At 45.9% G+C, this 22,484-nt stretch overlaps 1 protein-coding gene across 1 annotated transcript in view; it reads right to left on the reverse strand.

Moving 5' to 3' along the window:
- The window catches only part of LOC116823824 (protein C-mannosyl-transferase DPY19L1), a 238,708-nt gene that overhangs the window by 65,130 nt on the left and 151,094 nt on the right, over positions 1 to 22,484 (reverse strand). Inside the window, 1 exon segment of the mRNA XM_075062586.1 lies at positions 3,082 to 3,173. Within this exon segment, the coding sequence (XP_074918687.1) occupies positions 3,082 to 3,173 (92 nt within the window).

The following is a 22,484-nucleotide window of genomic DNA, read 5'->3' on the forward strand; positions in this document are numbered from 1 at the left end:
AATAGATACCAGTAAGTTAAACTATAATAGGCCTTTGCATTTCATCTAAAAAAGCATCAGAGAATAGTATCAAAAAATTAAAAATTGCCTTGTAACTGGACTTGCAATATAAATTGACAACGGTGAACAAAACAGTTTAAGTAACTTTTGTAATAATTTCCATGAGAATATATAATAAGAATAATTAAAATAATTAATTCTGACCCTTGTTATTTCATAGCTCACCTTTTGAAATAAAAGTAGAAGTTGAAGTAAACAAAAAAGTGCTGAGTGGCCCCACTAAGCAAGCCATAAAGAACATTCATCTCAAAAACTATAACATTTAGTTTAGAATTCCTTTCAGGCTTTATGAAGTGTTCCAACTCTTCAGATTTCTCTAAAGGTGCCCAGACTGCCTCATTCTCATTGATGACATGACAGCCAGATGCATCACTCAAGTGACGCAGACACATTCTGTGCAATACTTCTAGTACAGTATTATAAACACAGGGGATATATCAATGGTATTTGCCAACAACAGTTCCTGCATCAGAAAAAGGCATGTCTATGGGAAAAAAAGTAGAAACTTTCTTGCTAATCTGTAACAGTCTGGGAAAACCAAGGAAGCCACCTATGAGGTTTGAAGACTTCCAAGGAAGGACAATCAGTTCCATAAATGAAGAAGAAAACTGCTGCCATGGAATATAATGCTAAAAAGAGATGAAAGCCCAGCTCATTCAGACTAAAAAACTGTTCCATCTGCTAGAAGATAAGAAATAAACTAGATAACTCAGCTGCAGCCAGACTTTATATTGGGGTCTAATGTCACAAAAATCTTTATGTCATCTATTAGGAGGACTATAGTTATAATCACTTGTGTGAATTGATCCATATGTCCTTCCTTGGAAGTTCCTGAACCTCTTGGATGGTTTCCTGTTTTCCCAAACTGCTGCAAGTCAGCAGGAAAGTTTTCTACTTCTCCAACAGATATGTCCCTTTGTGATGCCAATGATGCCTGACAGCAGAGCTCTGTAGGCCACGAATGGTTGCCATGCTTCCACTCCTCCACAAGAAGACAATTGGGGATGAAATTATATATGAGGCTACGAGGCAGGTGAGGCAATAACTGTAGCTAATTGACACATTCTAATACTCTCATCTGAATTTGCACTGATCCATGGTGTCCTCTGACTCCATTTTTCAATTACCTCAGCGATCAAATAAATATTTCACAATGAAAAAGCATCAAAGTTTCAAAATGCCCCCATGGATTTCTGTCTGAGTGACAAGGACCACCAATTAAAGTTTCATGGAAGAAACTTCTGGCCATCTTTTATCTGCTGTGGAGAAATGGAACCTTGCCAACCAGCTGGAAGGACGGTATTGTGATCTCACTTTATAAGGGCAACGGACTGAGCAGTGAATGTAAGAGCTACAGGCTGATCACCTTATTGTCCATGCCAGGGAAGGTGTTTGCAAATGTTCTGCTGGCACGTTTGGAGCCCCTGCTCAGTGTTGCTCCCAACAGTCAGGCTTTATGAGGAACAGTTCCACATTAGAAGCCACCAGCCCTCCGCTTGTTGTCAGAGATACACCATGAGTTCAAAACCCCCTGCACGTAGCATACATCGACCTTACGGCTGCATTTGAAGGCCTTAAAGGGCATAGGTGTCCCAATCACTCTGCTGGATACATAATGGAACCACTGCCCATGTACATCTGGAGAATCGGATGTCAGCACCTTTTAAATCAGTATTTGGTGTCATGAAGGGCTGTGTCTTGGCCCTACCCTCTTTTGTTGGGCAATGGATTTCACAATGAAGTTTCCTTTGGACTTCAGAATAAGCAGATATCAGGAATAAAATCCTTTCCTCCATTATACTGAGGAGGCACTTCCTTTACGGCCCCTAACTGCACCAGAGTCTGCACTTCCTGAATTAGTATAACCTTGTGAGAGGTGTCTGTGAAAAAGGTCAGGGAAGGGGGCAGGAGGAATAGTGAATAGCAGGGTATATCCCAGTTCCAGCATGCTTAGAGTATCTGATGTAATGTGGGTCTAGGCATTTAAGTAGTGGGACAACTTCTTGCCAAAGGGAGAAAAGATGTCTGGGAGTGGGTTACTGCCCTCAACCAAAGAATCAAAAAGACTGCTTGGAAGTTTAAAGTTGTCTCAAGGTCGCAGAAATTGAAGGAGGTCGAGACAGTGGTCTCTTTTGAGACCTAGGATGCCTTCTAGAGCTTTTGGGCTGTCTCACTGGGTAGTACAGATACCTCTGCTGGGCCTGATTGATTTTAGGATTATCCTGGAATCTTTTAGTGTTCAGAGCTTCCTCCGTTTTGCTCCAAATCTGAACCTTCAGAGGGTGTGGGACTTCAGCTGGTACACTCGATACCTGGTGCCATGAAACAGGGTGCATAGTGATGGCTGTCATGAGTTGCTGAGTCTGTTTCATCTAGCACAATCTCTGGAGAGGAGTGGGCAAATAACCCTCACTTATAAAAACCTTAAATTCCTTGTTCACTTTATCAAGTAGCTTATTCTGAAATTTAGGTCTCTAAAGCACAAAGGGGAAGTGTGAGGCATTCAGACGTGTTATGACAACTGATGACAGGTGGAGGAGGGCAGCTTTGCCCCCCTCCTCCTTTATGCTCTTGGCAATTAGCAAAAGCACACGGAGGGTTCATGAGCCCTGCCCCAAAAAGTGTAATGCTACGGGAAAAAAAGTTATCCAACTCTGGTGTCCACACATCTAGGGTGCAATGACAAGGGCAAACACTCAAAGAATCATATATATGATTTCTGGTTTGTACAGTAAGGCTGTGTCTAAACTAGGAGTTTATTTCATTACCAGTGTTACCGACACCAATGTAGCTCCACTAGCCCAGTGTTAAAAATGTTGTGATAATGGGACCCTAGCCTAAACCACTAGTACCACTATTACTACCAGTGGTGGAGACCCTTTGCTGTTAGCAATAATGGGTAATGTCTGAGGGGAAAAAACTAGTATATACAAGACCATAGCCTCTACATAAATGCACTGTCTCAGGGATTCTGTTTTTTAACTCTTCACTCTTAATAACCACACATAAATTGGAAGCTACCTGAGAATGTAGGTCAAAAGCAACATCTGAAGCACAAGGAATGGGTATGAGAAACTTTCACGGAGGGGTGGAGTCCACATCACACGCGTGCACTGAAAATAAGAACTGAATTAGTTCATAGTATGTTCTGCTACATTTTCATTTTTTCCCCGCAATGAATTTATGATTTAAAATTATCAACTACGAAAACTGAAATGGTACAAAAATAAACTAGATGAAGACTCAGTCATAAGTCAACGAAACAGTGTGTCATAAGACAAGATACAAGAGATGGAAGAAAGGAGCATGCATGCTTGAGTGAAGATGCAGCTTTGGGTCTCTAATGGTTGGGACAGGAAGGGTTTAACCACTACTACTGGCTCCCTCTCTTGATATGAGAGAACTGCAGCGGGAATGCTACCTTATTCTTGCAAAAATAAAAATCTGAGAGCTTGGGATCAGTTTTGTCCACCAAGAACAAAGATGCCGAAGCAACACAGGTTCTCCTCACCTCCACTTATTTATTATGGCCATATCTTGCAACCCCTTATTTACAAAAACAGTCTTTGCTGAAATCAATTAATTATGCATGTGAATAAGAACTACTCAAACAGCAAGACTGCAACTAGCTAATACAGCTATGTATAAAAGAGTGCAGGGGAACAGGGTGAGGCCAACACACCTGTATGCATATGTTAAGTCTCCCACACTGTGGCTCAGGCATGGAGAGAAGAAAGCAGATACTGAGCACCCAACAGCTGTGTGGAATGTACAGAAACTTGGCTTTGCCCACCAACACACAAGCCAGTAACATTGAGCAGCTGAAACTAAGTGTACCTGTTACATGGCTGCTGTAAATTACTCTCCCCATTGCAGAGCAAGTGATTAGAAGGCAAACCAATTGTGACTGAACCACAATTTCTTCTCAGAATGCTCTTGGGGTAGCAAAGCATGTGCCACCTCATATAGGCTAGGTTGAGCATTTAGGTTCAGCCCTATACAAGGATTTGCAGAAATCAGATCCTTGGTTTTCAAAGGTCAATTCCACCCAGGCGTTAACTAAAACTTTATATATTTGAATATTTCTTTGCAACATTTTTCCATTTCAAATTAGTGTTATTGTGCAATTATGCACAAGAGGCTTCACGTTACTTCAACTTTTGAAAGATGTTCTTTCTTGTACATTAGTAATTTAACTGTGTTAGAAAAATTTTGTTTGAAAGAAACTTGCTGTAAGATGTACTACAAATTCAATACAAAACCTTTTAACAACATGAAATATACAAGCAAAGCTAGAAGAAAGCTGTTAGTTGGTAATTAAACCTATCAGGTACTTATTTTCCCATCCAAAATTTTAAAAGTAATCTTGAACAGACAAAGTACATCTCTCCTTTATATACATTTACTGTGGCAATGGAAGGGGAATGACTTTAGTGGACTTCTACTAATACCGAGACTTTTACCGAGGAACTGCTGGTAGAATCAGAGGGTTTCTATGGACTTTTATTCTCACATTAACTTACACATCAGCAATATCCTCTCTCTACCCCAATCTATGTCCGTCTTGATCAATAACTGATTAGACTGCATAAGGTATGGTAGCATTTAGTCTGCAGCAAGAGTATGTGTATCTTAACCAACAGGGGCCTAAGCTCCCCCCTAAATTTGATGATAGTCTCCAATCACACTTAAGAGGCCAATTAGTGCTATATGTACTATGCTTCCACACAGCAGCAATTCCCAATATCAGAAAAAACAGTGAAACAGAGTACAAGCCCAAAGGCAGCTCAAACTTGGCAGAACGTGGAGGAACAAATTTAAGTCGTTAGATGTCCTCTACTAACATGCAAGACAGGAGGATACAGAATTCAAGGGACAGATGTCGTACAAAGGAGGCAGGAGAAAGGTAGAGAATTTAAACAGAGGAAGTGCTTTAATCATGGGAAGAGAACAAAATCCAGATTTAAGGAATGAAAATGATTATGAAATATTAAAACATCAGCTGAAAAAAGGAAGCACACACAGATGGAGTAGTAGGAACTAACTGTTGAAAATGGAGGCAAAACTAGAAAATTAAAAGTTTATTGAAAAGAAGATATGAAGAAAAAAAAAAACATTTTAAAGTGCAGTTCCACTCAGCATAGTGACTAAACACAACACTGTGCTGCTCCATGTTTGTCCTTAATTTCCAAATCAGGTGTGTTCAATTGACAGATTTTTCCCCCCTCTCCTTTTTATTTATTTTAACTGTGAACCACGCAAACAATTCCTGATCAGGGTCAGCCTGAATTCTCTCCTACTCTTGCATCACTGAAGTAATAAAAAGATTTTTAGAGAAAGTTATTTCCCAGTTTATAACTGTTCATCCAGATTACCTTCAGATTAAACCCTGAGTAATATCTGTTGTGATGGGGCAAGGCCAGATGGCTACAGTAAAGTACTGAGAAACAGGTATGTTAGCCTATTGGCATCCCAGGGGTGGGCGGGCAAAGCCCGCCCACTTCTAAAGGACCTCCCCCCAGCCTAAGGGGAGGATCCACAGGGCTAGAACACCAAGTGATTCCGGGGGACAACGAATGAAAAAAAACGGATTCAGGCGTGAGTCATAGGCTAACTAAGGGAACCGGATGGGAAACCGGCAGAGACCACCGGACAAGCGCCACTGTCCTCAAAGGCGCAAGGAGCCAGTGGACGCCGCCCAGAGGAACTCCGCCCGGACGCGTGAACAGACGAGAGACGGAAATAGGCCCTCAGTCGCAGGAAGTCCCGTGGCCAACCTCCTTCCGGGTGTGTAGATGGCTAGTTTGGCTAGGGCCAAGAGGAGGTTGAGAAGGAGATCCCGCGACTCGTGGGGCCACGTGATGGGGAGTGCATAGATAAAAAGTGAGGGAAAGTGGCAACCAGAAACGTAAAAAGATATTCAGGAGCAGCGACCGGGGCTGCAACCTGGCGCACTCAAGTAAACGTGCGCAAGTCTCCTTACCGCACAGAAGGGCAGGTGTCGGGACAGGGTGAACCGCGCCAAGTACACACCCGTGTCTCGGCCCTGAAGAGCCGGCAATGACTCCCCAGCGGGCTGCGGGACCAGGGCCGAGTACAAGCTGGCCCCGCGGCTTCTCACCCTCAGAGGTGGCAGAAGGTCCCGCCATTTGGTTCGGAGCGGACGCGAGGTGAAGGTAGTGAAGGGTTGTGAGCACGAGCGTGTACAGATGTTTCCGTGGCGCGGTTCTGGAACGAAACGGCTTCACATCGTGCAGCCGGCTTGCAGAGAAAGGGTGAGGGGGCCGATTGGGTCACGGGCAGGGCCCTATAAACATGTCCATGGGGCCCGGCAGGCTGGAGGCGTGGGCGGGGCGTGCCCTCTCGTCGGACCGTCGCGAGGTTAAGCCCGCGCAGCAGCGCAAAGCGCCCTCACCTCCTGAAGTACGCGACCTGAGTATGAGCGTCTGGAGAGCCCCATGCGCGCCGGCCAAGTGTCAGGGGATCCAGCCCAATCTCCCCGGTCGTAGTCCGGAGTCTCCGACCCTTGGTGCTCCCGCGCAAGACCAGCACTCGGCGGCGGGGCACCGCGGGGCTCACGCCACCTGCACCACGAGGCTGGGGATTGTGCTAGAGGGGCTGCCGCGAGGACCCGGTCAGCCCCACGTGGCCGCCTGGACCCTGGTCGCAAATAGCTTCAGGTCCGGAGGAGGTCTGGTTGAGAGACGAGCCCGGAGAGAGTCTCGCGGAAGACCTACGGATGGAGGAAAAAAGCTGCCGCTCGTTATCGGAGCCCTCGGCAAGCGGCGGGAGGAGGTCGCGCCAGTACGCTCCATGAGGACTACCCGCACACAGGAGCCTCTTGCATGGCCATGGAGGCGGAAGACACGTTACCTGGTGCGAATGCACTTCAGCCTGCCCCCCTTCCTCCAGGGCAGGTGGAGACCCCTGCAGAACCCATGTGCGTCCCTGCCAACAAGAACTTCCAGAATCGTCGTCGGAGGTTGGCTCAGAATCCGGTGGCCGGCCAGTGTTTGAGCCGGTACCAGAGCCTTTTTTAGATATTTTGTGACAGCCCGTTAGCTACCTCGTCAGCATTATGCATCCAGGCCTCTCCTCGAACGAGAGGGGCATCTCCGCGGATGAGCCCATCCCGCTTCCCTCCATTCCGTATGTGAACGCTCGCCACGCCCCCTTCTCTGGCGACATGGCCCTGTGTTTAGCAAGGTTTCTTCATCCGGCGAGTGACGGTATTATCCATAGTGCGTCCGGCCTGAATCTGTGAGCTGAACGGGACCGCGAGTCAGAGCATCGTACATGCGCATCGCGCATTATTCACCATGTCTCGGCTCAATTTGGCACCCTGCACCTTCTAGCCATTCTCTGCCAAGCATTGTGACTGGCAGGTGGTAAGATCAGCTGCCTTAGAGCCCCCCCGTCTCGGCACCCCTGAAGCCGAACGCACCAGGCAGAGCTCTGTGACTCTAGTTAACCGTCGAGCGGTGGCTTGCCCCCCGGCTCAGAGTATACCCACGATTGAGGCAGAAGTCAAGGAACCCTTGGATCACGCCGGTGACCGATTCGGGCCCGCGTGCAGTGCATCCTCAGCCCTGTGACCCGCTTTCTGTAGGACTACCTGAGCCGAAGTAGCGTTGTGTGACGTTACTTAAGGGTTATTTCTACGAGCATCCCAAGTACACAAGCTGCAGTCCGGCGTCCACCCCTAGCCCATCCTCGGGTGCTGAGTAATTGATGTTCCACAGCCTTCTCGTGTGGAGCGCCGTCGGCCAGGGCTCGCGTCGACCGAATGGATACTGTTATCAAGATTATATGATGTAATCTTCTGTATCTTGTGTATGTTCTTGGAAATGACTAATTTACCGAGTATGGCAATGTTCCATATTGGTAGCCCCATCGTCTCTGCTTTTTATGTACCCATCTGCATCACTGGATGCTCAATTACTGTATTATTAGTTTTTGTATTCTGTATTAGAATATGAGAGTTTGTAGTTGCTAGAGACACGTTCTTTACGCATAGTTTCTCTGGTGGCGCACATTGCATTACGCCGAGCCCCATGTATTACCTCTAAGGTTCTTAGTTCCTCCTAGCAGAGAGAAACAGATTTTTTTACTTATTGTATTATGATGTCTCGGCTGGATTTGTAGACGTGGTGTCAGAATGTTGATGTGCTAATTTAGAAAGGAGTTCGTCGGCACTTCTAGTTGCGCGTACTCTGTTTTTATAAGTATTACTCTAGTTCGGCGTACGACATGTGCTGATAGGCTGTGCATTCCTACGTCGGTTTTGACAGGTTACCGGATTGATTGAATGCCTTATGTTGCGACGTGTTGAGATTAGGAACATTGGCCGTTGCTTGTTGTTTTCTTCGTGCCTGGGCGGTACCTCTTCCGGACTTTCTGCAGCCCATTGTACGTTATAATCTCTATATTGTTTTATTGGATCTTGACTCTGTATTTCCCCGCGCGATTTCCTGTGCCTGTAAATCATTGTGTCGGGCGTGAGCTGGTTGCCCGGCGATTCGGCGTCACTTGTTGACCCCCCTGAGCGTACTTGCCTGGCCTCAAATTGCCTAGTTGCTTTGTGGAACGTTCTTTGTATGGGGGTTAGAATATTTTTTTTATTCTAGCGCGTCGAGTTGTTGTTTGAGATTATAATGATAAAGTGATAAGAGATACGATTTGGAGAGTGATAGGTAGCAGATGTGGTCCGTCTCGCATCAAGATTAGAATGATTTATTGATAGCGTTCGCCTGATCTTTTCCTTCTCTTGCCATCGCTGGGCGTCTGGAGCATACTGGTCCAGACCGGGCATCTAAGTGAGATACGATGGGATTCTCACATGAGTTTGCCATGGACAGTCGATATAGTGTGATCCGAGAGGCCCCAGGTTCTCCTGGACACGTGGCGTAGTGTTGTGCTATTGGACCCCTTTCCGTAAAAGGGTTGCCAATCTTACCTTCGGGTACTTAGAGTTTGCATGGCGTCACTGTTTACCTTACTTTTCTGACTTCATTATTATTTAGATAGTACATTACTTATCCCTGGTCTTCTCTGTCCTCTTGCGCTCTGGAATTAGAGCTGGTCTTCCTGGTAAGTTTAATCTAGCTTATAGCAAATGCAGACGCTTCGGCGTATATTGTCTCGGTTATGATCCCCAGGGCTTCATGGCTTACAACTCTTGATAACCGTTGCCCGCCAGTTTTCTTGCGCCAGGTTCTGTTTTTGCGTCCCCGGAAGCTATCCTTTGGTCCTTAGCTCTCGCAGGAGTCCTTCCATTTCCCGTGCCGCCCTGACCTGGTCCGGACTTAGTAGGCTTGGAGCGGCAGGGCTCTGACGTGCTCTGTACGTTCGACCTCCGGTTTTCCACAGTTGTCTCCTAATCACTGCGTCCACTACGATTCTATAAGCCTCCCTGCTGTTGGCTTTCCTTGAGCTGATTGGGATGAACGGGGTTTTAAATCCAGTGTTCCTGTGAGCGTCCTTCTTTGGGAAACACGCTCTTTATTGTTACCTCCGGTCTCGCTGTTTCCGGCAGATCTACCATGATACGTTCCTCACAGAGCTGCTCTATTTTGACTACCCCTGCCCTCCTGCGAGGTATCCCTTCACATGCGTACAGCCACATCTACACGATTATTGCATGTCTCGAGATTTGATGAACTGCATAACCACAACAACTCCTCTCCGTGTCGTCTGTGATTCCGACTTTTTTTCTCCACGAACTCTCGAGTTTTCAACCAACGCTGGGCGAGAATCGCCTCCGTGGATGTGGGGTCACTCTCCTCTCTCGCGTGACCGCCCACCTTTTGAACCCCCTAAATGTCTCTGACCTGATTGTTGTTGCCAGTGGTTATGCGGTCGTAGAAATCTCACTTTTACCTCCGCGAGGATGCGATCGATGCGAGAATAACGGACGCGCTTTCTGACTTTACTTGAGCTCTAAAGATTATTTTCTAGATGGTGGGACGTTTACAACTCGATCGGTTTCTCGTAGAGACCTTCGCCATATTGAGTGACCGTTCAATCGCTTCAGTCGGAGCGGTATAGTGAACGTGTTTTCTGGAAATATCCCCCTGATCGCTTTTGACTTTTCGGCGCGAAATGACGGAGCTCAATACCGTGGCATTCTCGCAATACTTCCCTAGTGGTGCCGCCTCCATTCACGCAGTGACGGGTATCTGCGGACTTTGCTATAGTCTGCTTATGGTTCCAGGTTCTTACGCTTGCGTACAGGGGTATCCTCAAACATGATAACAGGTGTGGCACAGTTCGAATCTTATCGTACCCCCCTCCCCGTCCGCTACATTTGGCTCCATAAACTCTGGATTTGTGTCCAGCCATTTTTTTGATTTATTAGCTACGGGACCTCTTTCCTTCCTCTTGTGGCCCAATATCGCTTTCTCCATATGCATCCTTCTCGTCCTTGTCAAGCCGGGTGTGCGAGGCCGGATGAGATTTCTTGTAACTGCTTTGAGGCCTTCCAGGGAATGACTGTCATGATTTCACGAGCCGTCGCCCAGCCTTTAGGAATCCATTCGCATTGTACAGTCTCGGCTTCGTAGTGACTTCACCAGACCATTCCTGCACTCGACGCGTTATCAAGATCGTCAGTCGCGCTCTGGGCGAGTCCTTGCCCTGGACACCACCCTTAAGTCCCCCCCCGGTCCTTAAAGATATTGTATCATATATGACTTGGCTCCTTACCCGGACTCTATTTTGCGGGTTGGTAGAGTCTTTCCAGACCCACTGCTTCTTGCCGCACGCCTGTGGTCCACGTGCTTGCCTATAGGTCCTCATGGCCTTCAGTCTCGGGTCTAATGTCCTACGAGGATATGGTACTCGGCTACTCCGACTATCATTGAGAAGCCCCAGTGTCTGATCATCATTGCTTACTATTGCTCATGCTGATATTGCTGGTTTTTTCATGGTGCAACTTTTTGAGTGTCTTCTGACAAGCCGAGGTTTGGTATTTGATTGACAATGTATTTTCTGATAGAAGTGGTTGGTCCTAACTTGTACACTTGGCTTCGGATTAGAACATGGAGGTAGAATTCCCCCACTAGTCCCTCGGGACGCCCTGCACCTTTCTGCTAGTTGGTTCATTTGATTTGCCTTCGATTGCGGCCCTTGTGCTGCGCCTTCAGGGCTCCTTCCTCTGATTGCCAGTGCGCCCGCCAGCTTCTGCTATCGTCCGCATGTTTTGCCATCTTTCTTTGCAGTGAACTTTCTCTATTTTTACGATTTTCGTTAAGTTGCTGAGACTTCTAATCACTGCCTCTCTCTTTCTTCTCATCTCACTTGCTCGCTTCACTCCCTCGCGTGACCGCGCGCACCCGGAACATCACGCGCGCTCACTGCGTCTGATCCTCTTGGTCGTCTTCCATTCTCCTCGGCCCTGGCAGACCTACGTAGCTCCCTTCTGTACACATCGCCCCCTTTTAGCGACGGGCGCGAATTTTCATGTGGGAATTGAAGCGCCGCATGGTCCATGACTTTTAATATTACCTAGACGCTCGCTTTAGATATTCATTCATCTTTATAGGTAATTCGTGAGCTATTTCCTTTCTGACTCCTGTACCGTTGTGATTCTCTGATCAGTCTTTTTGGAAGCTTGTCGTACTTACATGCCATGCAGTTGTCTTGTTTGTCTGTTTCCGACTTGGTCTTTCCATTTGACGCTCTATTTGAGGCAGTGGGCGTTGGTGCCGGGTTTTCATTTATGCTGCTCGCCGATAAGTATTCACCCTTCGTTATCCCTTTTTTATTTAGCGTGTTTTTTAGGAGGCCCTCTTTGCTTCCGTACTTCCATCTTTTTCTGCTCGCATTTTTATTATTTGTCTTGATTTGGTGTGTCCCGCCGACTCACTTTGTGTTCTAGAGTGAGCCCTTGTTGATGAGCGTACTTTTCCCCTTCGGTCTTGGTTTAGAGTGGTCGGTATGTTGCTGCTTTCCTGATTATCTTCTCTTGTGGAAAAGGAAGCTCTATAAGCCGTGCCTCACTCCATCTCTTAGGTGTATTCGCCATGCTCCTTGAGATTTGGTTTTTTTATTTCTTTTTTCCTGTTTTTCTCTTATAAAACCTTTACTTTAGCACCTTTCTAGCCGTGATTGCATCGGTTTCATGCACATACAGTATTCCTCATGTTAATTCGAGTAATCTGTGTATGTAGTTTTTAACAACATGTGTTGCAAAACTCATTATCACCGCCAAGTCTGACTTTCAGCAGTGGGCCCAGGAAGGCAATTGACGGTTGTACAGTCTTTATGAATTGCGGTTTCTATACTATTCTTCTGTTAAAGCTGTCTTCCTTTGGGATTCATTTCAGTTGATTGGTCGTCCAGAGTAGCGCAGATTTCAGGCTGACCCTGATCAGGAATTGTTTGCGTTTGGTCACAGTTAAATAAATAAAAGGAGACGGCGCCCGCGCGCCCCCTCTCGCTCAACTTGAACACACCCCTGCTTGCAAATTACCGGACCCCATGGGCACGCCCCCGTGTTTTTGTGTTTAGTCACTTATGCTGATGGAACTGCACTTTAAAATGTTTTTTTTCTCCTCCCTCTCTCGTTTCTTTTCATCCCTGTTTTTTATTTTGCGTTTGCCTCCATTTCTCAACAGAGTATTCCTTACTACTCCTCTCGTGTGTATGCCTTCCCTCTTTTCAGCTGATGTTTTGTGTTTAATATTTCAATCATTTTCCATTCCTTAAATCTGATTTCTCGTTCTCTTCCATGATTAAGCCCCTTCTCTGTTTCGTTCTGGATTCTCTACCCGTATGTTACTCCTGCTCTCGCTTGTGGTTGTACGGTACCAATCTCTTCACTGTTTTAGCTTCATCCTGTTTTATTCCTCCGGTGTCTTGTGATTATCCGTGATTGTATATCCTTGAGCTGACACTTCCCAATCTTTTACGACTCATCATACTATTGTGGGGTTCCTCCGTACATGCACATGGCTGCCGATTGGTTGAACTGCCTTTGGCCGCTTCTACTATCTGCTGTCTCACTGCTCTTTCTTCTGATAGTCTCCGCGGTACATTCCTTCCCATATGGTGCTCTTCTCGCTTCAAGTGTCGAGCGAAGTTACCTTTCTTGGAGTACAATGGTCGTTTATTTTCCTCATTCTTGGCTGTTCAGTCTTTTCATTACGCCTAACGATAGATTCGGACTTTCCTTATTGTCGGTGACCTTGAGTGGTACCTTCTGCTTTTCTCTCCGTTGAGAGTATATCGATTTGCCTGGGGAGCTCTATCCCGCCGCGTTTTCACTCTTTCTGTGTGAATCTGGTTGGTGCGCATTCTCATTTACACCCGTTATGCTCGTCCTTGCTGTCAGACCCTAACACATGTCTTACCTCTACTACCTTAATCGTGGGCATGTTCTATCAGTTATTGATTCTAAGTAAGGTGACAGATAGTCATTCAAGGGCATATGCGGAATTGCGTATGGATCTTTATTTGGCTTGGATGTGTAGGTTATATTATGATGCAGTGATTTATACCCATCTAGTCCATTTAGTAACTCTTCTCATGATCTTGTCCTTTTACCCGCGATGGTTTGTGTCGGCGTGAAATATGTTGGCTTCGTGTGTCAGCCTAGTATTGAAGTCACGTACAGTCAAAACTTTCTCCTATTTCTTCAATTTTGCGACAGTTAGATGTTGAGTATAGAGAGGCAGAGAATGTATTTCTGTTGATATTTCTCGTTCTTAAGTATTTTACTTTTAAAATTGTTGGATGGAATGAAGTCGCCTGTTACTGGTTTTTTTTCTGTTTTTTCCAGACCGTAGGACAGGCTTTTTTTGTCTTATGCGTTGCTTGTATTTATTATTTTTCATGTTCGTTGAGAAAGGTATTTGCTTTTATTTTTGATACTCTTGTCATTTACATTGCGTTACAAGTCATGACTAACTCCTTATTTGAATAGCAAAATTTTTTTTCCATATCATAATCACCAGCTCTAGAATTTACCTAACTCTTAACAAAGACATAGATATAACTACTCTAAACAAGGCTTATAGGACTGTGCATCCACCTAAAAATATCAGTGAATCCTGATCACACTTTTCCCAGTAAATATTACAACAAATCCACTCATTACACGCGTTGATACGCCTTACTTGTTTGTTCGTCTACTTCTTACTGTTCCTTTCTATAATTTTGTTGTTAAACTGCCTTCGTTTTGGTCATTACTTTCCTGGTGAATCTTTTTTTTCCTATTTTTTTTCTTTCCTTCTGTTTTCTCGGATTGCATGCTTCAAGACGGTTGGTCTGTTTGTCGTTGGCTATCTATTCCTACTTCTGGTTCCCCCCTATCGGATGGAAGATCTTAAGTTCAGTTCGGTGTGATGTGCTGTTTGGCTTCTCGCCCCTGTTCGTCCGCCTCCATTACTGACGTTTGGTATGACAGGGCGAGGAGATGTGTTCGAGTGCTGACGGTTCCCAATGCAGATGTGTCCCGCTGTTCTGCCGTTTTCAATTGGCCGATGTTACCGGGGGCTTTGGGTGGCAGAAAAAAAACAACAAAGGAGAGCAAGGTGACATTTGTTTGTGCCTAACTTGTCGCCCAGCTTTAAGCTCCAGCTTCTTTAGATGTGCTAGAATGGAGAGCTAAGTCTTTCGCCTGAAAATGAAAGTCTTTCCGAATATGCTAGTTTGGAGATTTTGAGGTTCCCACGCGGCTGGGTTTGTGGTGAGAAGAGTGAACGCTGTCATGAAGAACCTCTCCGGTTGATCGTGATGTTCTGCAGAGTCTCTGCTAGTAGGTAAGCCTTTAATGCTTCTACCTTTTTGGAGCTTTGCAGTGCACCAAGTTTCATCACGAGATTTGGCCCTGGCACTGTTTCGGCGCTCTCATGGATCTTCCCCCTCTGGTGCCTCGTCGCCGCATATGGTCGTAGGGAGGGAGATAATTTCAAAAGAGAACCAATGTACACAGAGTACAACGTCAGTTGTTTAACTAGTGGTTTGCTCGTGTTGTTGGACTAGGCCAAGGTTTTCTTGCTGTCTTGTCGAGGTTCGCTAGCAGCTGTTGGTGTCCTCTGATGTTAGTCTGGCGTTTCTTCATCTGTTCCATGCCCTGATCTGGATTCGACTATTTCAATCGATTTGCTCGCATTCTCGTTGTTCATGACGTCTGGTGTTGCCCCTTTCCTATTCATGACGAGATTTTTGCTTACCCAGCGATTATTTAGTGCCGTCTCTTGGCTGATGTTGAGTAGTACTCGCTAGTGTCGAATTTGATAAGTTTAGATGATTTTCCTTTAGCGACATTTACCTGTTATTTTGTAATACCGAGTTGACATGAAGATTATGGCCTTTATCAGCAGTGAAGTTGAAGGTTTTGAGCTGGAGTAATCATGTGTGTGTTTCAGTCGGATTGCTTCTTATGCTTTTGTGTCGATCTCTGTTAAATCTTGCTGCGTCAGTCTCGTCAGAATTTTTTTTATTTGCCATTGTGAATCATGGTGGAAGGCAGTTTCTTTTCGGCTTGGTTATTTCTGCTATCAGAAGGCAGAGGCCGAGTATTGTGGGTTAACCCTTGCCCGTCCCATTAGCATGTATAGACCCAAGCTGCATCTTTCTACCTCACAGCCCCAGATTGCCAGTGTGCGTTTCCATTCCGTCCTATTCTTGCTCTGTTGTTATGTCTGTGCTATTCAGACTTAGCACTTGGTTTCGGTTGGACTTCGTGAACCTTGGAGTCGTCATCATCTGCGTTATTCGTGTCCGTCCGTTCAGTGTAGACCGATATTTCTGTGTGGTTGTTTGTTTCGGCTATGTTAGGATAGAATTGAGTATTTGTCGTACATTATTACATTATTGTGTGTGAGAGCAGGAAGCCAATAGAGTAAAACTGTCCGCTTTTGGTAGATATTTATGACGTAAGTTTCATGTCTTTCAGTTTTCATTGTTGCGTAGTGATGTTGTATCACGTTATGTGCCACTGTTGGTATGCTCTTGCGACGTGCTGAGAATTTTAAGCTCCGGACAGTTTATCTCCTCCTTTTTTGGTGACCACTGTCCTGCGGGATTATATTTAGCTTACTTTCATTTCTCATGTATGATTCTTAATTTACGTGTGGTTTTATCTGAGACGTGCGTTTTTTTTAGTAGCTAGGATGTCTCTTCTTCTCTGTTCTTTCATACTAGTTTTCTTCTCGCTTATTAGCTCCTTCAACCCCTGCGGTCGTTTTAACTTTCGCCCTGCCAAAGGAAGGCTTCGACGCCCCCAGGCCTCGTGACGGTTTCTCCTCCTGCCTCCGTCAGTCTCTTTACTCCCCCTCTCCCCCCTATGGTGCATTCCTCTTTCGCCTTCTGGTTCCAACTCCCAGCTTGCACTAGCCTTCAACCCTGTCCGTCATCACCCACCATGCCTTCCTCTCTCTGCTTTGCCCGCACATCAGACATCTTTTATTCTCGTTGCTGTCTTGTCCCATGACAGGTACCTGGGGGCCCCCGAATTGTCTCACACCTGGTAGATGTAGTGGTACTGGTGTTTGGCTAGGTTTCCCATTCTCCCAACATGTCTTAACCTGTGGCTCAGTATGTGTAGCTACATTGTTGTCCGAATAGGCTAACATTCTGTAATGAATCTACACATTCTAGTTGTAGACTACACTTACTGCTACAAACTAGTGAAGAGTTCCATTATATATATTCTTTGTATTGTTTCCTTCTTGTCATTGCACTCTTAGGTGTGGTTGGCCCGTTGAGTTTAATGGTAGCATTCTTATTTTCCTTTTTGTGGAGCATTTAGCACTTTTTCTTAGGCAGGCTCATTGAGGCCCTCGTATGCATATCTTATCTTGCCATCGTCGTTAGCATGAAAGGAACAGGGCGCAAATTGCCGCTCATCCAAGCCTGTCATCAGTTGTTTGGATACAGCTTACCATAGAATGTTCCTTACACTTCCCCTTAATGGGCTTTGCGACCTTAAGAATTTCCGATAATGCTACTCTGATAAGTGTCTGACAGGAATTTATCTTCGGTTTTTTATAAGGTGAGGCTGATAGTTTTGCTCCCTCTCCTCTTCTTACAGTTTTATTGTTTCTTGATGGCACTGGATCTTCAAAATCGTGCTTCAGCACGTTTCTACTGACCTGTTGTTCAGTGGTCTTACCAATTGGTCTGTCGGTTACTCAGCTGATCTGTTGCCTCTTGACAGCCTCTGACGGGTTCAGGATGTGTGCGAAAACCTGTGTGCCGAGAAGCTCTTGAACACTAAGAAGATTTCGACGGTAAGTTGTCTAGAAAGACAATCCGGCCAGCTTGTGGGTGGTCTCATGTTGATCTACCTCGTGCGATCAGCCAAAAGTCGAGGCATACCTAGGGCTCAAAGGAGACTCCCTGTCTCGACCTTCCTTCAATTTTTTCTTGATTCTTTGAGGACAACTTTATCCTTTCGGCAGCGTCTTTATTGAATTCTCTTAGTGGTGCCGGGCAGCTACCCACTACCCAGACTTCTCTTGTTCTCCTATTGGCAGAATGTTGTTTTCACTCGATTGTTTGCCTAGATCCCATATTAGTACATTCAATTACGTTCTCCGATGCTTGTTATAGCTGGAGGAGTAGTATAGCCACTGGCTACTTCATTGCTTTTCCTCCTGCCCCCTTCCCTGGCTCTTCTTTCACAGACCCCTCTATCGGCCGTAGGTATAAATACTACATTCGGAGTGCGCTCGTGCGTGCAGTCGTATGGGCGCGCCGTTAGGGAGGTCGTCGTCCTCACGTTCTAACTGTGTATGACCATGATCTTTATTTCATGATTTATACTGCTTATTCTGAATGTCCAGATGAGAAACCTTGTTCTTAGGTGTGAGAATCCATTGCCTCCCAGAGAGGGTAGGGCTAGCACCGCCTTATGACTACGCTTCCTGAATTATTCAGTGCTGACATACCGATTTACTCCCAGTGTACTGGGCAAAGTAGTGGGTGGAACGCTTTGTGTATCCAGCAAGAGTGATTTGGGACACCTATCACTTCAAGGCCTTCTAATCAGCCGTAAGGCGGATGTATGCGTACGTGCGGGGGTTTGAACATTGGTGTATTCTGACACCAAAGCGGAGGCTGGTGGTTCTTAATGTGGAGACGGTTCCTCATAGCCTTACGTTGGAGCACACTGAGCGTGGACCAAACGTGCAGTCAGAACATTTGCATCACCTTCCCTGGTCGACAATAAGGTGATCAAGCCTGTCGACTTCTTACGATTCACTGCTCAGCGTGCCCGTTATAAATGAGAAATCACAATACCGTCCTTCGCAGCCTGGTTGTCAAGTTCCATTTCTCCACCAGCAGTATAAAGATGGCTCCAGAGTTGATCTTCTCATCACTTTAATTGGTGGTCCTCTTGTCATCTCATGACAGAATTTCCCTGGGGCATTTTGTAACTTTGATGCTTATTCTCTAATTTTCGTGAAAGTGCCATGACATTATACTTTTCACGCTTATGCATCGTTGTCACTTGTAAAATGAGTCGCGTACAGCCATGATCAGTGCATATACTTCGTGAGTATTAGACCATGTGTCACCCATTACGCTATGTGTATTCCCGTACTGTCCTGAGCCTCTAATGATTTCATCCCAATTGTCTTTTTGGCCATGGAGGCGTTGGGAAGCTGGCAACCATGTCGTGGCCTACAAGAGCTCTGCTGTCAGGCATCATGGCATACACAAATGGGGACATATTAATGTTGAGAAGTAGAAACGTTTCCTGCTGACTTGCGCAGTCTATGGGAAAACAGGAACCCTCCAGAGTTCCGACTTCCAGAAGGACTCATGGGATCATTCACACAGTGATTATAACTTAGTCCTCTAATAGATGACATAAGTTTTTGTGACAATTAGACCTTCTCAATATAAGTCTGCCTTGTCGCTGAGTTATCTCGGTTGGGTTATTGTCTATCTTTAGCGATAAACAGTTTTTTTTTCTGTACATGAGCTGGGCTTTCATCTCTATTTTATGCCTTATTTCCATGCTTTAGCAGCAGTTTTTCTTTCGATCTTCTATGTATACTGCGTTGTCCCTTCCTTGGATTCTTCACCTCTTAGGTGTTCTTCCTTGGTTTTGCCCAGATCTGTTCCAGAGTAGCAAGAAAGTTTCTTACTTTTTTTCCACATGACATGCCTTTTTCTGATTTTAGAACTGTTGTTGCAAATTTCCCCATTGTATTATCCCCTGTGTATATCTCATTTACCTCGGTTATGTGCCGATGTGTCTGCTCGTCCCGTGAGTATGCATGCTGCGCTGTATAGGCTCATCAATGCGAATGACTGTCATTAGTTGGCTGTTGTGTTTCTGGGGGCCCGCTTTAGAGATTAATCTGAAGAGTTGGCACACTTCATGAAGCTGAAAGATTTTCTAACTCATGTTAATAGTTTTGAGGTGTCTATGAGTGTTTTTTTGGCTTGCTTCAGCGGCCACTCCGCATGTTTTTGGATTTTACTCACTGAGTCTGACGTTATTTCAAGGTGTGAGTATTGCAATATTACACAGGTCCGAATTAATTATTAATGCTCGTTGAGTAATATCTTCTCATGGAATGCTTTTACAATGTTTCTTGAAGTGTTTTGTTCATGTTGTCATTGTATTCTATGCAAGATCCTTTACAGGCCAATTTGTCTATTTTTGATACTTGTCTGCTGATGCTGTTGTTGTAGATGAATGCAGAGTCTTTATAGTGTAACTTACTGGTAGTCTATGATCTATTTCTTTTGTTTCCTAGCGCTACAGAACTACTTAATAGAAGGAGCGTTGGGGTGCACTGTGTTTTCTTAATGGTCTTTTTCCTGCTTCCCTGGCGTTGCTCATGTTGTGGGCCTTCTGACCAAGTACGGGGCAGTTTTTATTAATATCTACCATTAATTCTTCATGTATTATAGTTTCTCAACACACCTCTGTTCCTGGTCATTGTGATGATGAACATAGTATGTATGTAGTCTGTTCAGAATATAAGTTCAAGCTTGCCCTTCGTATGCTACGACTATACCAGAGTACTTCGACAGAGTTGGTTGTGTCATTTGCACCTGTATTCAGGTAGAATCTTTGTATCCCTCTTGTTAGCTTAATATCTATGCTTTTTCCAGTCCAATGTTATTATGCTGGACTGCTGATGCTGTTTTAGATCCTCTCACCATGGTCTTGCAGTGTAGCCGTCCAGAATTTCGGTGTTTCGGTCCTCTGCCTATCTTTTCTCAGTCCCGCATGCTGAGCAGCCAGACTCTATATGCCCCGGTTCCGTATGTGTGCCTCCATCACATCAGTCATGTCCTAAGCATGCTCCAAGTTATTTCATTATAGTTTGCTCCCCCTTCTTGCTGTGTCGCCCATTTATCTGTGGGGATTTTTTCTCTACAGTGATGGGAAGTATCCGAATGGTTTGTCCTTGAGCATAGCCTACCTGCTTTTGAGCTTGCCTTCTCCGATTTTCTGCGGCTCCAGCAGCACAGGATTCATCGTCTAAAGTGTCGTTTTGCAGAAACCATATCTGAAACAAATTTTCATGTGCTACTCATAGTAATGTATTTTCACGCTTACAAGGTTTAGCATGAAATCGTAAGTGAATTTTGCTTTCTTTGTATCCTAGAAAAGGTAAAGACCCTGGGGCTAAGGTTATTATAATTACATCGCCCAAACTGCCTCATCGTTAGAACTCATTTGAAAGTGAGGATTAACACTTGTTAGTTCACTGCCAAAATGGTTGTTTGAAGTCGAAATGTAAATTATGCATAATTGTTACTTATACTTTATAAAATACTTGTACAAATTGGTATAATCACTACAGGTGGTTTCTAATACAGATAGGGCCCATATTTAAATGTCTTGGACTTTTTTTTTATTTGACAGTATAATAGTCAGCATTAAGTTTTACATGGATAGTTTTTGGACTTTGGAAGTGTACCCTCATTGCCTACGAGTACATATTACGGTACTGATGGTGCAGCGAGCACTCATGCTTTTTTATTTAGTCTCCAATGAATTCTGTGCAAAATGACAATTCTGGGCACCTATGATTTAATACGCGCATTTATATTGGTTAATTGATAGATGTGACGGCTCCAACGGCATGGCGAGTGCTGGCGCACAGGCCAACTGCGCCTGGTGTGGATGGCAGGTCACTCTGATACGGTGCCGTCCCTTTTTTTCTTTCCTTTTGTTGGGCCTCTTGTCCCCGAGCGGGCGGCTGGGGGAGCACGGGACACGGGGGTGGCTGTTGTGCGGTGCACCAACTCTGACTACAGGGCAAAGGTCAGGTGCACTGTCCCCAGAAACACCCTGGGGGTCCTTCCTCACTGGTGGGTGGGTTGGCGCTATCAGCTCAGGTGGACAGGGCTGGCTCCGCCCCCAGCGTCGAAGGTGCGCGTGGTCCTTGTTTGGGGAGTATGCCTCAGGCCTGAGCAAGCCTGGGGGCTCTGGCGTCTTTGGGGTGGATAGGTAGAAGCTGAGATTTCTGTGTGGGTCACCTCTGGGATCGTGGGTGCTCAGTGTGCGAATCTGGTCCCAGAGCTTGCTTGTGGGGGTGTCTCTTGTGTTAGCAGGGGACAATGGAGCATGCTGTCAGGGGATCATGGGATGTGAGTGTGTGTTGGCGCTCAGCAAGAGGCCGTTCTGGCAGGTGTGGTGGCTTGTGCTTGGCAGGGGTATTTAAGTTGGGGGGCTCAGCAACAGGTCTGGGTGTTGGGGGATTGGGGCTATGGGTGGGAGTCTGTGTAGGTGGGCTCATTAGGTGGTCCAGGTGCAGGAGGGTGGGGCTTATGGGGTGAGGTTTGATGGACCTGACTTAATGGGAGAGCCTCCAGTGCAGTGCGCGGAATGCTTCATGCAAGCTCCCCTCATTCCCATTCCTTCCTTCCCCTTCTCTTCCCCTTCACTGCCACTATCCCCTCTCCCTTACCTCCCAATATCCTCTTTCACACTCCTTCGTCTTCTTCCTTCGCCCTGATGCTGCCTTCCCACCCCTTTCTCCCAATTTTCTCCTGCCCCACCCCTTTCTCTTGCCGTGTCCCACTGTTGGGAGCTCCCATTGTAAGAACATCAAGAGTGGCTCGCCGCCGTGCAGCAAGGTTTTGCGAATCCCCACGCCCGACTGACTGCAGGAGTGATCCAGCTGCGGGGTCCCCGCGTGTAGGCGGAACACTGATCATGCAGAGGCAGCTGTGTGGCTCACAGTGCGAATGCCGGTGTGTGGGGGCCCCGAGTGTGCGTGATCCCCCAGTTCATACCCGCTGAGAGGGTGTACCGAATGCATCTGGGGGACTGGATGCCCTCACATAATGCCCTGGATCCCCTCCACCCTATAGTGCGCATTTCTACCGTCTCTGCCAGCTTGCTCTGGCACTGGAAACGCATTGCTGCATGTGAGCTGCTTCGTATGATGGTCCCTTTCCCTTTTGCTTCCTCTGTCTGGACATGGAATGAGGGCAAAGAA

The sequence above is a fragment of the Chelonoidis abingdonii genome, chromosome 2 (genome assembly GCF_003597395.2).
Source record: "Chelonoidis abingdonii isolate Lonesome George chromosome 2, CheloAbing_2.0, whole genome shotgun sequence".
In the NCBI taxonomy this organism is placed as follows: Eukaryota; Metazoa; Chordata; order Testudines; family Testudinidae; genus Chelonoidis; species Chelonoidis abingdonii.